An 18,916-nucleotide genomic window follows, 5' to 3' on the forward strand; every position below is an offset into this window, starting at 1 on the left:
CTGAATCTTTTTCTGATGACAGTGAAGCACTTGATATAGAGTGCCATCCCTACTTGTAAGAGAGAGAGAGAGCGAGGTAACAAGCAAATGAGGGACATCAAGCTACTGCTGGGCTGAGAGTGAGACACATGTAACATGACTCAGACCCAGAATAACAATTTCAGACTTTTATTTGAGGAAAATAACCCTTAGTGGACATTTTGTGGACCTTCGCCTGTTGCCCCAGAGGATTGAGTTGTAGCCATTGCCACCTTTTCGTAGAATTCCCCTTGAACTTGACCTGAAAATGTTCTTTTTGCAATAGAGATGTGATCATGTTCTCCAGGTTGTGTTGGTTTATCATTCTTGGCTGTGTTTGCGGTATTTCTTTCATCTTCTGTTTGGAGAATATAACAGATTAAAATCAAGATCTGTAAAGTGACACCTTTCGCTCTTGTCTGCAGATTATTAGTAAAGAAATATTTTTGAATGAATCCATCCACCTCCAGGGAAGAGCACCTTACTCTAAACAAATTCAGCTGGTCGGATGTTTGAAGAACAGGAAGGTGGTGACCTGTGAGAGTCATGTTTCTGTTTTTGTGTAGTCGTTTGTTGTCATAGTTCTCATGGGATGGTGTGTCTGCACCTCCCAATAACCTTTTATGTTGTAACAGCACTCACACAGTCACACACAAACACACACGCACGGTGACAGTAGAAGGAGCAATGAGTTAAAGCAGAAGTTAGAAGTCAGTGGATCACCAAAGTTGTTACAACCCATCCTGAGGGCGACATGAACATCTGTTCTATTTCATGGAATCAATATTGACAGACAATCAACAGTTGTCAAGATATTTCACTAAATATGAACCTGCTGGTACCAGAGGAAAAATATCACTGTGACCAGTAGGATTCTTTTTCTAGAGACTTTCAATATCTGTACAAACTTTCATTGATTATCCATTGTTAGATGGGGGGGGGGGGGGGGTGGAGCGGCATTATCAAGGTCCCATCGATACATTTCCTCGAGTCAGTCTCTATAAATAACTACTTAAATCCATATTCATCAGCAAAATAAACCCTTGCACGTATATCAATGTGACAAGAGCTACCTATAACGACAGAAACCATCTGTATTCAAAAGTATTTATGACTTTTTGGTTTTGGTTGATGTTCCATCCACTAACATGGTGGAGACGTGTACTGGAGACATCAACCAGCGGGCGATTGAGACGTTTTGGCTTCACTTTAGGGGAGCAGTCATGTTGTCCATCTTTATCAACAGTGTATGGCCTCAAACCAGTCATATTACAGGTTCGGATTTCATCTCGTGGTTAAGTTGCATATATGCATTCAAATGTATATCCTCCACTTAAATGTCCTCTCTCACAAAAGAAGGATTTTGTGAGAGAGGACCTGTCCCTGATGTGAATATGAAGGGCTCATTCCAAACAAACAAATCAGCAATTCTTAGTTTCACGTGACGGAAAACTATGGATGAATATCATTTTCCATTTGTGCTGATAGAATCCCACACACTGGACAAACTGTGGCTGAAATGAAAGTGACTTCTCCTGAGTGGAAACAGGAATCTTCATTGGCCGAGGCTCACATTATGTGACTGCTGAGTCCTGGTTTGAATCTGATCCGAGATGTTTCCACATGGCCTTACCTCACCCACCCGCCATCCCTCCTTTCAGAATCATAGTGAAATATAGCAAAAATACTTTAATAAAGCTTATGAGTGCAAGCATGGCACAGAGAGACTATTAAAGAGTCTTGATTTGCTTTATTTCACATATTGTCTTATTTGAATCAGAGTATATACTGGAAATTACATCACAATGCTAGTAGGTATAATGAGTTCCATTGTTTACGTCTTAATTAAGTGTATTAAACAAGTCAAATTTTATTTACAATTCCCCCTCAAGTGGCTTAAAAATCTGTGCAGCACATGACATCCTCTTTCTGTAGACCCCTCGAATAACACAAGAAACTAAATCAAGGAAAACATAAAAGAAACTTCCTCCAGGACGGACAGACATACAATAGATGTGTGTGTGTGGGGGGGGTTCAGACAATTAGGATGGAAAATGATCGCTCGTAAACAATAATGAGGAAAATCATGTAGATGTTGTTAACAAGCAACTTTCTGGTGCCGAGACAGGACCTGAGTCACATGACCTCAAGACAGGACAGGACAAGAATCTAGAGATTCAGGATTCATGGGATCTTTATTTATCTTTTATTTTTCATTGTCACTTTACAGCCACAGTTTGTTGTGGAGCAAAACTATGGAGCTAATCACGCATATGAATTGAGACGATACCGTAAAAGACAAACTGTGAAATTGAAGGTAAGTCAATTTTATTTACAAAGCACCTTTCAGCGGCAGATTCAAGAAGTTTTACAGGATCATTAAAACCACATAGAGAAAGAATGAAAAGAAAAGGATTTCAAATCTGAAAGTTGAATTATAACAATTTTAGAGCAAAATAAAAGATTAAACAGTAGAAAAGAGATAAAAAGATTAAAAAAGGTAAAAGAATTTAAATGGATAATTCTGTGTTAAATTTCCAAGTGGGAATAGGAAAATAATACAAATAAAATAGATAAAACTGTGTAGAATGATAGAATAAAAACAGAATTGAATATTATTATGGTATGGCCTTGTAAAAGAGCTTAGTTAAAGGCACTTGAGAATAAAAAAGTTTTCATTTGGGTTAATCACTCACACGTCTGAGAAGGAGACGAACAGCCGAGAAACCGGGAAGACAATGATGATGATGATCAAAACTATAAATGGGAATCTCATATTGGTTTTATGGGTAAATTCACCGGAATCAGTAGAATTTTTCCTCTGGGAGATGTGAAATTAAGCAAGGCCAAAACAAGCAAAAAATGGCCTGAGGGGCCAAACAATCCCTCCCTAAAAGGAAACACACGATAGCAAATCACATCATCTAATCTTCAAACCATTCTTATTTTATCAAAAAATTATAACCAGAGGTCAGACTGTGCATACATACTAGTAAGGAAGTCAAGTTGAACTGCATCCTCCATCCAGGAGTATCATACACACACATTTAGACGTTCCAGTCTTCAACCAAACCTCTAAAATGAGTAGTCTTTTCCCAGAACACTAATGTCATGGGGCCTCGTTTGGGGTTTTCTGACAGTCATGTTGATGCAGTCTCATGCACATCGCCCATAGCATTCGAGGAGCCTCTCAAAAAAATGATCATTGCAGTGGACTAACATAATCAGCCCCCCCGTCCGCTCAGAGCCTGTTTGGTGCACAAATGAACGCTGCTGCCTGTGGATCGTTTGTACAAAGTGTTGTGACACTGATGTGCTCAGATATTTCAGTCTGGACCAAGGGATCAACACTCGTAGAGACACAACCTCAAATGACCAGAAACGTGTGTTGATCAGGTAAATCTTGGCCATGTGGTTTTATTTGATGTAAACCTTCAGTATATTCACACTCCGAGCACTAGTTACCTCTTTTTGAGGGGAACTCATATACCCCAAATCCATCTGGGGAACAGATGCTGGGACTGTTGATGTTTTTCTGTGTTTTCAACCACAGAAATTAATCCACGCTGACAATGGAACAATTTACTATATCTGGAATTCCCCAGCCAATACTTCATTCCCTAATATATCTGAGGAGGCAGAGCGTTACGCATGATAACACAACATGTTTGCTACTGCACTGAGATTGTAAACAGTTCTTGAAGATAATTCAATCTTTACATCTGATGTATGATTTATGTTTCAGGGATTTATTGCGATACCTTTGTTCAGAGTTCAGGTGCAAGTGCAAGGATATGTGACTCATTATAGCACTTCACCTGTGGTCTGTATATACACTGCAGCATGGTTGGTAATAATTTAATCTAGCACAAACAAAAACAAGTTGTTGATTATGAATTACAGTTTCTCCAATATCGTTTACCCAGAATTTTGTTTATATTTACTATATTTTTTGTTTGGGCTTGGAATAAATTAATTCACTTAGAAATCTGTGCTTCTGTAAAAAACACCAAAGATGAGCTCTTATTTTGAAGGAAAACATTTATGTTACTAACATCAGTAGAAAAGGAAATTCTATGATCTTAGTTTGATGACTTTATATAAAGATGGATGAGATGACAGCTCCCAAAAGTGAAGCCCAAGCAACTTCATCGCCACCTGGTGGCGGGCTGCAGTATTGGTCATAAATCCCGCCTCTTCCATGTCAGTGGATGGGACAGATACCAAATACAAAATCTGAGTACATATCTTATACATTTTCAAAGTTGGTTTCTGTCATTTTTGGTAATTTATTTAATCATGTGTTTGTTCAAATGTTTATTTTACTGGTGTGATTCGTTTAATTAGTTATTTGATGCTCTGAAATGTGTGAGATGACAGTGTTCATATCTGGGATATTCTGTCTTTATATCTGGACAGTGGGAGGAAGTGGAGATGTGTTGTCAATATTTATATACAGTCAATGGTTTGACATGATTTGGCATGTACGTAGGCTAATGTTCACCAGTCTTTACAGTTCTCACAGAATGTTACCAAAAACATCCAGAGGCAGAAGCTCTGTGGACAGAAACACCTCGAGGAGGGAGGCCAGACTGATTGGAGCTGACAGAATGCTGCGGTGCCTCAGATAACCACTGTTTACTACTGCGGTGACCAGAAACCTCATTGGGTTCCACTCCCATCAGCTAGGAACAGAAACCTGAGGCTGCGATGGACCCAGACTCAGCAACACTGGAAATACTGAACCTGGACAGATGAGCAGCTTTTTCCTGCCTGAGTCATGCAGATGTTAAGATAATAATTCAGTGTCAACAACATGAATCCCTGGACCCAACCTGCCTTGTGTCAACAGTCCAGCCTGGTGGTGTAATGTTGTGAGGCGGCGTTTGCTTGGCACACTTTATGCAAATAAATCACCATTTCTATGATCTTCAAATGAATCCCGATGACAGGATAATGCACCGTGATGAAAAGCAAAGAATCCCAAGTGTTCAGTGACCTTCAGAGGCCTCCAGTGTCACCAGAGCTGCATCCAGTGGAACACCTTTGGGATGTGGTGGTACAGGAGCTTGACAGCATAAATGTGCAGTTGACAAATTGGCAGAAATTATGTGACGCAGTCATTTCAACCTGAAACAGAAATTCACAGGAAGTTTTCCAACATCTTGTGGATTCAATGCCACAAAGACATTGAGCAGTTTTGAGAGCAAAGACAGGTGCTACCTGGTTTTACACTGTGACATCTGACAAGCTGATCTTACTTGAAAACAAAATCTAGAAAACTAAAGTTCAGTAAATGTAATTGTTAGTCTTAATGTTATGTTTACTTTATATTTACTTACTATGTACTATATTTTGTCAAGTTATTCCAACTTGACAAAGGCAAGTGACATTGACAAACTGATCTGTTTTTCCCAGAGGTATCACCTTGTACACTATCTTGTTTCCTGTTAAAACGTACATTGTTATGATGTGTTCCTGTGGGTTTAATTGGGATTTGTTGAAAAATATAAATACCCTGTCATGTAATCCAGAGTAGGATGATCCAAATTATCAGTTTAAGTCAGTCACAGTTTGGAAAATCACTGTGAAATCTTAACAGATTGTCTTTGTGCCACATGCCTCAGCTTTTCACTGTTCGATTCTTTGCCTTTCGGTTTTGATCCTTATTGTGTTTTTGACCTCAACAGTGTTTTTGTTGATTCAGCATCAGCCCGACTCTTATTCCTCTTTCTACACTTGGCTTGGTAGTTTGTATACATGTGTTTTATGTAGATAAAGAGTCTTTACTCTCATGTCGTCCTCCTGAGACGTGCTCTATTGTCCATTTTTCTGAATACAATGACACTGCCTTTATAAGGAGTTGTTTATGGTGGAAAAACACAAGGGTTTGGCGTTCAGCCACATTCTAAACAGATACCTTGCTCCACTTAAGTGTTCTTAACATGAGTAAAAGCCATGTAGGTGTTTGAACATGTCATCAGAAGACCAGCGCAGCCAGTTATATAAACATTTTCCTTTTAAATTATATGCAATGTCACTTATAACAATAAGTGTATACAGGTGTCTAAATGGAATTAGCTCTAAGACAAAGTGTAATTAATGTGAGCAAATTCAAAGCACACAGGTAAAGACAACAGTATCACCACAGCCTTCGCTAACAACTAACATTTAAACTCCAACAAACTTATCATCCAAACTTTGACTTTGCAGAAACTAACAGGACCAGTCTGGTGTTTAGCTTGATTACAGAATATTGTTTAGTTTATCCGATGAGGTTCTGAATCTGTTTGATCTGCTCCAGAGGTCACTCAGTTTCCACGGTGCACAGCAGAACATGTAATCCTTCAGTTTAAGTTTAAATGTGAAACACGCAACGACAGCAGATCTGCCGTCCCACATTATGTTAAGTGGAATGTGGGAAACACTGAGCCACATTAGTTACAGTCATCTGAATGAGACTCACTCATTATGTGATGAAGTCTAAACTTGTTTGGTTGGAAACTAATGTTGGTGCATGAACTTTAGATGACCACCGTCACATCACATGACAGTCATAACGCAACATGGCAAAGGAATCATCTACAAAGTCAAGAAAAGGGAACAAAAATAACATGTGGAATAAAACTGCATTGCACTCACATCGTTTATAAAACAAATGAGGCCCCAGGTAAAAACCTGTTTTAAATGAAAGATGGTTTCGGATCATATATTCTCTCCGGAGACAAGTCTGCTTTTGTGATTGTGGACTTTGGTGCATGGTCCAGTTTAGGCAGAGAATGGGCTCCAGTCAGTAATACTCAGGTTAATGTCAGACCAATTACCAATTGGTGCAAATGCAGATTTGGGGGCAGATCCTCTAACTTTGTTTTTCACTTTCTTTCACAATGTTGTACAACAAACAAACCATTCAGGTTGTCAGACGACTTCCAGTTGGAGCGGGTGTAGCTCGAGCTCATTGGCAGTAAAGAACCATCGACTAATGATCCATCTGCGTCCAACACACATAAATCCCAGAGAGCGTATGATGGATACTCCCAGTGCTCAGAGCTACTGTGTGTGTGTGTATGTGTGTGTGTGTGTGTGTGTGTGTGTGTGAAGAGGGAGAGAGAGCATATCTCCTTCACTGTCACTGTTGGGAAATGATACTTTATCTGTGATCCCACAGTTGTTGTTCTTGTTAAGAAGGAAACTTGAACCCCCCTCTGTGATGTGATGACTGTAACATACGTGACCTTTTCCTGTCCTTGGTGTTTTCTGCCGATTCCCTGGTGAAGTTGATTAAATCTGGTATTTCATGTCCTCAGGTTACTTGTGTCTCGTCCATTCTGCCAAATCTGCTGTTCTGGACTACATATTGAGGGTTTGCATATTATTTTGACTTGAAAAGAATCCCTCTCATTTAGGGGAGATTTGGGGAAAGCCGTACTTAATCTGACAAAAAACCCTTCCTGCTTCTGAGAGGTTTCAACAAATTAGCTTTGCTTCCTGAGAAAATGTTTCTGCACGCAAAAAGCCTCTCTGCTAGCGTAAATATCGTGTCACAAGTGGTCTGTTTCACAATATTTATTTTAGAAAGTGCATCGCCTGCATTCTAGAGCTAGAGGGGGGGAGCAGAGGGGCATTGGAGGGAGGGGGTCAGCCAGTCAGAAAGAGAAAGCATCCTGGCTGAAAGTCTCTCTGTAACTCCACAAACTGCTATAAACTTTCTGTATTTCTGAGGATGTATGAAAAGAAAAGGGTTGGAAAATGATTCAGTCAAAGTAAAACTATACATTTAAATTCAATATATATACGGTATATATTTATTTATCTGATTTATATCTGACGGCAACAATGTGCATTATCCAGAGCTGGATTACAAACTTGACGAACCAAACTTTGTGGTGAATTGATTAATTTTTTTTTTAAACATGCATCAAAATAAACGGCAATTATAGGATTTTTGACAAAGGTCCAATGTTCATGTTTTTATTTTATGTTAAGGCTCTGTCATGTAGAGCTGACCTGTGTCTTATTTCGGTAGATACATGGTGCATATACCTCAACATGTTACTGAAACACAGCAAACGTACAGGCAGGGTATTATTCCAGGAAGTCATTACTGGTTGTGGTCCGTTTGTAAGGCTGTTCTGCAGCTGGTGAAGACAAACAAACTCAATGCACAGAGACGGAGACGGGGGGGGGGGGGGGGGGGGGGGGTCACAAGGAGCCCACAGCTCAATTTCAGCCCAGTTCCTGCCGAAGGCTTGATCTGCTCCTGATCTTATGTAAACGGGAACATGTAATTATAGTACTCTTGGTTATAATGTACAAATTCCTAATGCAAATGTAACACTTTACTGGTATCTCACAACACTACGTTTGTGAGTTGCTTTTTTATCAAAAATTCAACAGTCAGATCTTCATAGATCATTGTCACGGTCACCAGGGAAGTGATGAAGGACGAGGTGGAAAATTATGAATATTTGTATCCATTGAATATGTTTTACTGATATATTATTCTCAGGGAAGCCCCTTAAAGTAAGATACCAGAGATAAAGCTCTCTATCTATCTATCTATCTATCCATCTATCTATCTATCTATCTATCTATCTATCTATCTATCTATCTATCTATCTATCTATCTATCCATCTATCTATATATCTATATATATATCTATATATATATATATCTATCAATCAATCAATCAATCAAACAATCAGACTTTAATTGTAGGGCATTTTTATACAGATAATGTAAAAGTGAGTAAAAGTAACTAGAATTTTATTCACTAGATATAGTTCATACAACAGTCTCATTATTAATTCACATTTAAATTCACTCGATCCAAATTTATATTCACTAAATATTAAATCCACTAAACATTAAACATTAATCCATTCACTTTAAGTATATGAATATTTTGTGAAACTAACTAAAAAAGCATTCTTGGGGCGGCCACCTGATCCACATCACCCCTTCACAGAATTTCATCAGTTGAGTTGTTTTTACATAATCCTAAACAAATAAAACGAAACAAACACAGACGAAGACATTCTTAGCGGAGGTACCAATAAAAACAGCACCTCCACCCACAGAGCAAAACAATATTAACAGGAACTAAAGGAAAACACTATAGTTTATCTCATAAATAAAATAAAAGATGGAAATTACGTTCAACAAACTGAACTCTGTGGACTCAAAGGTTGGAAAAACAGAGGTTATAAATGCCAGAAATTAAGGACGTGAACTGTTGTGTATTTTGTGAAGACACATCAAATCACTTTGGCCGGTCACGTAAACCCCAAACAAAGTTAACCCAAACTTTATGGCCCTGCAGTGTGAGCAGAATTATTTTTCTTTTTTCTCACTGGCTCATTAAAGTGACTCATTAACTTGAGTTATGTGCCATCGGTTGTGAACATCCCCAAATCACATGACGTTCAGTTTAGTCATCACCGGGAGAAGCTCCATGGCTTGTGAGCTCGGTCGTGAAATGTCGTCTGTGACTCTGAGAAAATAACCCTGATGATGTCACAGTGATGTCCAGGGTTATCTCGCCCGGCTCCAGACCTGGACAACGTCCAAAATCACAGCCTGATGTGCTGTGACTGATACATTTACAGTTCATACTATTATTTTAGTGTCCACAATCTCAATGTGCTGCTGTTGAGTAAGCACGTACTGTCTATTACACGTAGAGTTTTCATCTGCATCACAAGGTGGGAGTATGAAGTTGGACAGACGGTGATGTATTTAAAAAGCCTTCTTGGTGATATAGGATCCAGTGTTTTTGGAGGTTTAGGGTTAGTTAGGGTTTTGCTAATTGTTAGTATCTTTCAAGTTAAATTAGCTACAGTAGCTAAGCTAGCTGAGTCATATTGATTGGGACAGAGATTTATCTAACATTATCGACACTCTTGTTACTTATTACTGTTACTTTTCTGACGTTTTAGAGAGCGATACATACAATATGTAAAGAATCAAGAAGTTTCAATGTTTAACACTTGGACAAACATCACTGTGATGAGCTCAACCTAAAATGACATAAACCATCTTCATCTTCATCCTCATCCATTCGTGTTTCAGGGTTTAATCTGTGCCAGGAGAGGATCTTAAAAAAAAATGTCATGGCTTCTCGCAACCTCAATCTTTTCTGCAGAAATTTTCAGCGAACTGGATATTAGAGAGACACATTTAGTTTTGCTGTTATTTTAAGAGAATACCACCCATAGTTTGTCCCTCGGAGAAACGCATGACCTCATTCTCATCCCCCCCGAGAGGGTACGCACCACGCACTGAGTCCCACTCCAATTAGAGCCTCTCCAGACCTCTACACGAGTTCCCATGTACTTGAGCCTCCCAGCGGATGTTAATATATCACCGATGAGTCTGAGGCCTGACCTTTGACTCTGAGAAGTTTCAGCTGTGAGTCGAGCCAAGCGGCAGGGTCAGAGCGGAGACACTCTCCCAGCAGGTGAGATGGATCAATCTCCTTCTCTTTCTGTAAATTTATCTCAGAACTTCATGCTCTTGCAGTTGTTTTTCATTATGTGATATTCTTCGATTTTCTCCAAATCAGCCCTGCTAACTTTACGTCAAGATGCTGAATTGACTGAGCATCCTCTTTTGCAGCAGACAACTGTGGCAACCGCATTGTTTTCCCAGGGATCCTGAGCCCCCCCACCACTCCAGCCTTTCATTTCCAAACAGACCTCGCCATGATGGAGACGGAGCAAACGGCTGGAAGTTGTCCTGCTCCGGGCCAGACTTCTGTCAGAACCTGGCTCTCCTCCAGCACAAGAGGTACAAGATGTTAGCTGCTGTTGACTGTCAGGGTTTGTTCTCAGAACAAAAAAGAACACAGGGATGTGTCCTCTGTGACCGATGGAGGTTTTGATCAGTGACCTGAGTAGAACATTTTCAAACCTGCTGAATGTGCAGTTTCTTACATTCTTCTTTGGAGATGGATGGGCAGGCTGCTTCAAATCCTTCAATCGCTTCAATTCTATTTGTTACAACATAATTGTGATAATTTTACCTCATCAAAATTACTTTAATTCTGTATAAGTGCTGCTTTCATATTGTCAAATTTATAAGGGCCACTTAAAGGGCAAAGAGTTTTCGAGAACAAAGTCGTAATTTTACGATTTTATCATTCTCGTAACACCTTTATTATGGAACTTTAGACTTTTCTTCTTCGATGTCGCCCATCGTACATTTGTTTGTCAGCAGTAATTTCTATGTTGGTAAATAATTTTCTTTTTGATTTTGCTGATTATTTACTTCTGACTGAACTGTGGCTCTCTTCTCTCTCTCTTTCTTCTCATATCATGTACAAATACTTGGATCAAGATGAAACACTTTCAGCATCTTATCTTCCAATCATCACATCTTTCATGAACCTATTTTTTTATTATATTTTGACTCTCCTTCATGGCAGGTCAGTTCTAAATCAGAGGCATCTTTTTGTATCTAATAGATGAATTGATGGTGAGCTTCCATCACTCAGTGGATTCCCTCTGTGATCAAGCAGCCTGTAGGGGTGTTTAACTTTGAGCGTTTCTGTAAACACTGCCGGTAAAATACACTTTGTCCCCTGGTCAGTTCTGGAACAGCCAGTTTGTTAGTATGTGATGGGAAAGGGCAGCATCATCAGGTGACGTCTGTTTGTTTTGTTCTTCCTTGTTCCTCAAACTTGCTTCACTGGAGGTTTTCCAGGTGTTCCAGCTGTTTGAGAAGCATTTTGTTGACGCCACTTGTTGAAGTATTCAGTAGCTTTCTACCGGAAATCCTTGAACACGTTCCCAGCGTTGAGAAGCTTTGATGTGTGTTGGATAAACGTCAGTTTATCTGCGAATTACAGCTCATGTTTCTTTAAAATCACCTTCTACTCGGGTATTTACAGTTACAATAACAGCTGTTGAAGATGGATCCTCAGCTCTGAGCTCGAAACATGTGAATCTCTGACTTTCGTAATGCTCCCTAAACACTTCCCAGATGTGTTAACTGTCCACCATCATAAGAAATCATGGTTTTATGAAAATGTGACCTCTATGTGTGAAGCTATTTTCCAATTCCGTATCTATAAAAACAACAGAACTCCTGCAGTCGTCATATTTTACCGGAGCAAGGACTGCAGAAGGTAATAAAGTGCCCGAGATCTCACTTCAGCTGCTTTTTCAGTTTAGAGTTGCTGCGTTTATATATAGTGAACACCTCAATTAACCTGACATCACAATATGCTTTAGAGAAAATGCAGCAGACATAATGAAGAGTGGAAAACTGGTCAAACAATGCACTGTGGGAGTTTTTTTTAAGCTTGTGAGACATGATATGCTTTCCTAAGGCCACAGTTTGACTTGTATCATGTGTCCTTTGGGCTTTTATTACAGTTTATTTGGCCAGCTCAGATGTCTCCGCAGCATCTCCCTACAGGAAGGAGATTTGTTGTCAGTCATCTGTCACATGAGGTGGCTGAAGTCGAACATCGTCAGCAAAATATCTATAACCCATAGAATCTGCACACCGAAGAGAGGAGTAAAGGAGGAGACAATGAAGAATTTGTTTACGCCCCCGTGAAAATATAACACTTCCCCCAGTAGAATTATACTGTTACGATCATTAACTTATTGTCCCTGACACAGCATTATCGTGCTGCTTATTTTGGCTTAACATTAAATACGAGTGGTTAAACTGTTACACAACACATGTGAAACTACTAAAGAGCCGACCTTTGTCACAGAAACACTTATCAACATTTTCATAACCACTAAATTACCTGTTTTTACAGGAAATGCGATGAAACATTGACTAAGGAGCAGACAAATGCTCACTCAGCAATTTGAACTCACACTGACACACAAACACGCACACACCCACACACAGAAAACACAGAAAGACGCACATACTTGTCCTCTTTTTCCATTAACAAACACTAATTCACACAAACACAGACATGCAGAGACACAAACACTGAGACACTGTAGTAATACACAACTGCAAACACTCTAAATTCACAAATACATATTAACTTTAATTAATTTCGGACACAAAATAATAAACACAAATATTCACAGACACACATTCCTTTGCTCTAACACACATTTCACCTCATGTTTCCCAGCAGCCGCCAGGTCACCTGGTGACTCCGCCTCCCGCTTCCATGGAGACGGGGTTCGCTACAGGGCGAAGGTCATCGGCGTGGACCCGGTACCCGACTCCCGGGGGGAGAAGATGTGCTGGGACTCCATGATGAAACTCAAGGTAGCCTGTCCACCTCGGCCAAAGTGAACTCACCTCTGTGTCATCGTGACTCACGATGGTTTATTATCTGGAAGTCGATCTCGTTCCTCGTTTATTTCAGGAAGTTATTCTCTCAGAGAGAAAATTTTGAATTAATCAATCAATCAATCAATCAATCAAATTTTATTTGTATAGCCCATATTCACAAATTACAATTCGTCTCATAGGGCTTTAACAGGGTGTGACATCCTCTGTCCTTAACCCTCAGCAAGAGAAAGGAAAAACTACTAAAAACCCTTTTAACAGGGTAAAAATACGTAGAAACCTCAGAGAGAGCCACATGTGAGGGATCCCTCTCCCAGGACGGACAGAAGTGCAATAGATGCCACGTGCAGGAAAACATCATCAAGATTATTTCATCGTTTGATCAGTGAGATTTCAATCTGTCATCAGTCGTTGTTATAACAAGGAGTGATGACAGGGCAGTTTTCTCAGAACTTACTCTTACCGCTCTGTCAACGCTGCTCCAAACTGGAATACAGCTGCAGGACGGATTTCTGTGAAATGATGTCCCCTGACATTTAGGGTTAATGTCTCAACAGCTCTGGAGTCATTTTTGGTTGATTCTGGGGGTAAAAGTCCCGCTAATATTTCTCACAGAGAAAAACTCAGTTGATGCGTTTCTACTGTTTGGATTCAGGTTCAATCAAACCGTTAAACTAAAACTTTTTAAGGAAAGTTACAAATAAATTCCCAGGGTACATTTCATTGACATTTTGAGAAAACTGAAAACTGAAAGCTGTAGGTTTAATCTGGTTTATTGGCATTTTAATACAAATACCAACCGGCCATGCTGAAACTGTTTCAGGCTCATGGGGTTTGCGGTCTTTAGATCTGTCCATTGTGCTAACAAGACACACAAAACTGAAATACTTCAGTAAATAGCAACAAAAATAATGAAAATATTATTATTTTAATGGGAACAGCTTTAAGCACTTTGCATTACACGTCACAATCACACCTTCAGACAGCTCCTCTATGCATAGAGGGCTTTTTTCTATTACACACTTCATTCCCTCTGGTCTGGTGCTAATTTAGGGTTCAATGTCCTGCTCAAGGACACGGAGCTGGGAATCAAACCCCAGTTATTGGTTAGTGGACGAGCCGCTCTAACTCCTGAGCCACAGCACAAGCCTCTACATGAAAGTAAATGATTGTTAGATTATTCGATGGAGCTGTTTCAAGCAACGTTTGGGGATAATGGTGAGACAGCTCTACTGGATCATACCTGCAAATCTGAAGTGTGTGTGTTTGTGTGTGTGTGTGTGTTTCAGGGCTTCGATGCAGCTGCAAGGAGACAGGGGAAACACAAGCAGAGAGTTTGGCTGAAAGTTTTCTCCAGCGGCCTGAAAATCCTGGATGAGAGGAGCCGGGTGCGTCACATCAGCTCATTCCTCGTTCTGACCCAGAACCCTGCACTTCACTGAAATCATTTTCAACGTCCAGCAACTTCTCTTTCTGCAGATTAATATGAACAGACACCATGTTTACACACAGACTTTAATCTTAATCCTGGTTGAGTTTTATAGAAACGTAAAGAAAACTCTTGCTCCCATTACAAGAGACATCTACAATGAAACCTTCATATGCACTGATTTGCCTCCAACTCTAAATGGAGCCACAATGTCTTTGTAATTAACGACAAACATGCAGACGATCTCCTGCTCTACATCTCTGGACCTCGACCGCTTTGGAGAAATTTGAGGCTGCCATTAGTGCTGCATGGTGGTTTTTGTGGTTAAATATGTTGTGACAGGACTAAAAGCTCTGATTCTCTTTATCTGCTGGTTTCAGGCTGTACTTCACGACCACGAGAGGAGCCGGATCAGCTCTTTGACAAAAGATGAGTCGGACCCCAGAGCTCTGGCCTACGTCTACCAGCACCAAGACACCTACAGCCTCTTCTACATCAAGATGGCTAACCTGGTAACACACTGTGATATGAGGTGTTTGGAGGACTACTACATGCAAAAACATCTTTGAAAATAAGATGCACTCATTTGAATTTTTCAGCTGCTGTTAATTTGCTCTTTATCGTCACAGTGAAAGTTTTTTTAATTGTTGGATATTTGATATTTGATTAAGACAAAGGTTAAGACCCAGCGTCTCTCTTTTCGGACACAATTTTACCGCCCTTTATGAATGTGTTTGTAACAAAGTGTAATTGTTGTGTTTCATCTGGTCCATCAGGCAGAGCCAGTCCTGGCCGACATCAAAGAGGTTTGTCAGTGTGAGGACCAAGAGATGCCACAGGAACCTGCAGAGACACAGACACAAGTCCGGGTTTAATTCCTCTTTTCTGTGTGTGTGTGTGTGTGTGTGTGTGTCTTTGTGTCTACACAGCATTTTTGAATTGTGTTCCTCTTTGATTTCCAGGGCTCCTTACTGGTTCTAAATGACAGTTCATCCTCTCCAGCTGAGGTACATCGAACAACAAAGACAATTCACATTCAATTGAGCAAATTTTGAAAAAACAATAGTAATTTGCATGAGAAAGCTCTCCAGTGTTTAAATATAGCGATTGTTATTTTCAGGCCCCAGCTTTTGAGGGTGTGTTCAGTCCGCGACCGGAGTCTTCACCGGGACGATCCCAGCAGGTAAACCACCACACAACGTTCAGCGTTCAGGTCCCTGCTGCACACACAACAACTGGAACCTAAACATACAGATCTGTGGTTTTAATTTTAAATAATGATGGATACATTTGTCCCAGAAAGAAGAAAGTGCAAAAATACATGATAGACTATTTTTTAAGGCTATGATTTTTAAGGCCAATCAGACACAGGAGGATTATCATTTGTATGATTAAAATAGGCGTATTAGCTTGCCACCGTCTGAAGATAATGATCAAAGCAAATCAAGGTGAAAATTTGATATTTTCAACATTATATATAAACATTAAAGCAGTCATAAAACACGGTTCCCCACTCCTGGTCGATGAAAGCTACAAGCAAACGTGTTTTCTGTTTGTGTGTCAGCAGGTCTCTCCCAGAAATGAGCTGATGGAAGTTTTCTCCATCCAGATGGACGAGCCGATGTCACCCACCGACAGCAGCTGCACCAGTCAACCTGGTTAGTGGAAAGAAGCTCTTTAGACTGTTGTCCTCTCAGAGAGACTTTCCTCAGGCCGTGCCAGAATGCATTTAAATTGTAGAGCTATCTGAAGGCCAAACTCAGGGCAGTATTATCTGGATTAGTCTCTGACTTTTCCTCTATATTTTGCCCAATATTTAAAATTCAAAGCATATTTGTTTCTTTATATCGTTATATCAAAGATGTCTATAAACGGGCGACAAAGTACATCCCAGACAAGATAAAAACATTAGTTTTTGTAAATATTATGACTAAAAAGATCATCGCTTCACTCATGTTTACACAACCATACGGTGAAAAAACTGTGGCTACATAAAAAACATGGTTGAATGGATGCACACAGAAGCCTCATTTATATCTTAACTTTCAAATGCTATATAAACTAACAACTTACATCCTATTTAAAATAAAACATTTTATCCTCAAGATTCATGAAAGTTATACATTATTAGGTCAAAGTAGGTTCTGCTGGATATTCAATAGTAAAAAAATTCCTTGTTGCATTGGATCATTTGATTAACATACAAGTGATAGTTATTCCCAAGAGCTACAGCTCCTCAACTGACCTCTGACCTTTGACCTTCAGATCCAAGATAAAAGAGATTTTTCCATAAATGTATTTTTTCCCATGGTCACTCTGTACAAGTCATTTAATTTTTGATATACTTACCAGGTCATGATACTGTGTTTCCCATGGTTCTCCTGATATTGAGCTGAGTTAGACGCACATGTTTAAAACCCTGTAGAGAAAGACAGAGGAATGTGGAGTGTTTTTTGTTTATCAGTGATGGAAAAAAAAGATCTCCAAAAATGTTACTGCTCGGTTTCAATTATCTCCACCATGTGGAACCACAGCCGAGCATCTTTCGTTTAACATTTAATTTGTTTCTAAAATGTTTTGGGGAATTTGGTTTATAAATAAATTGCATGAATTTGGTTGCAAAAGTCTTGGGTGGAAATATTTTGTCAGTAAACATTTGAGGTTTGACAAAATGGCAAAAGGTCAATTATTTAATTTATTGATTATTCTGTTGAACTTTAATTTATCAGATGTTAGTCATTAAAATGTCATTAATAGAATAAACTTCTATATTTAGCTGCTTCAAATAGCTTGTTTACTTCTTCTTTTTTACCGATTTGAACGAAAACCAAAGCTATTTGATTTACAGCGAAATAAAGCAGGAAACAAACTAAGAGCTTGGCATAAAAATTGGAAACATAGAGCGCTAACATTACAACAAAAGCAGAACTCAGTTTTAAAGATTTCTCTGTCTCCATAGATTCTCCTCAGCCAACACTCTCCACCTCTCAGATCCTCTCCATGTTCCCCACTCAGCCACCAGGGGGCTCTCCATACTCCTCTCCACCATACTATCCTACCTCCGTGCCCTGGGGCCAGAATGTTTTGCCAGGAAACCAGTGGGCAGGTCCAGCTATGGCGCCCTGGCCAACCACGCCTGGCAACATGGCTGCATGGCCGCCAGCAGCCATCATAGCGCCCCCTGCAGGCAGCCCTCACGGCATGCTGACCTCTCAGCCAGGGGTCATGTGGGGAGGCAGCACACCTTCTTCACCCACCACTGCCAACGGTTACGCTTCACCTGTAAACTCCATCAATGTCCCCAGTGGAGCCACAGGATCAATGCAGTCAGTATCCACTAGTTTGGACCAAAATCTGCTCCTGTGAGGAAACTTCACATCAATGCTCTCGTCCAGGGGTCTCTTAATAAATTATATTATAGTAGTCAATGTATGGCTTTTGAAGATACAGAAGAGGACATTAAAAACAGGAAACCTTTCATTATTATTATTATTATTATTATTATTATTATTATTATTATTATTATTATTATTATCTAAGATATTGGAGTAAGTACTATTTACACAAAATGTCTGCTCCTTAAGAACCACAAAGATATTTTGGTATCTTCACGTGTTTTTATTTGTGTTATCTTGAATTTTCTATATAAAATAACTGCAAACATCTGTTTTGATATTAAACCTTAATTCAGTGTTCCTCACATTCAGTGCTGTGGGTTTTAGACGGATACATTTCCTTGTCCAGATCAAGGGTCTGTTTTAGATTTGCGATATTGGGCAATATGATCAAAATGAACTTTACTTGACCTGAATAAAATATGTAGAGTACGACTCACTTCACCTCAATTTTACTTTATTTTACAGACTTTGTCTTGTTTTTTGTTATGAAATGATTTACTTTCTCTTTGCTTTCTTTTTGTGTTATCCTTTACTCTCTACTCACAAATACAGACTCTATAACACTAAGAGGGAAATTAATAAAAGCAAACTTTGTCACTGTTACTTTCACTTCTTGGCCAAAAAAAAAATCATCTCATAATAAAAGCAAAAAAAAAATTAATGTTTCATGTTGATGATTCAGGTCACAGGGATTCAAATCTGAAGAAACATGAGATTAGAGGAAGGTCAAAAAAAGCTCAGTAGAATACTTTGACTCCAAACGTCACTCACGGGTCATCAGCCCAAGAAAAGAACTCA

General features: G+C 39.5%; 1 protein-coding gene across 1 annotated transcript; it reads left to right on the plus strand.

The window, feature by feature from the left end:
* The first annotated feature begins 14,343 nt into the window (after positions 1–14,343).
* LOC128448419 (disabled homolog 1) lies at positions 14,344–18,552 on the plus strand. The gene is made up of 8 exons (XM_053431063.1): positions 14,344–14,452; positions 14,581–14,679; positions 15,101–15,232; positions 15,497–15,583; positions 15,683–15,727; positions 15,841–15,903; positions 16,288–16,378; positions 17,680–18,552. Exons 1-8 carry the CDS (start codon positions 14,447–14,449, stop codon positions 18,084–18,086), a joined length of 930 nt encoding a protein of 309 aa, XP_053287038.1. The 5' UTR covers positions 14,344–14,446; the 3' UTR covers positions 18,087–18,552.
* The last annotated feature ends 364 nt before the right edge of the window (positions 18,553–18,916 follow it).

This window comes from Pleuronectes platessa, chromosome 9, assembly GCF_947347685.1.
Source record: "Pleuronectes platessa chromosome 9, fPlePla1.1, whole genome shotgun sequence".
NCBI lineage: Eukaryota > Metazoa > Chordata > Actinopteri > Pleuronectiformes > Pleuronectidae > Pleuronectes > Pleuronectes platessa.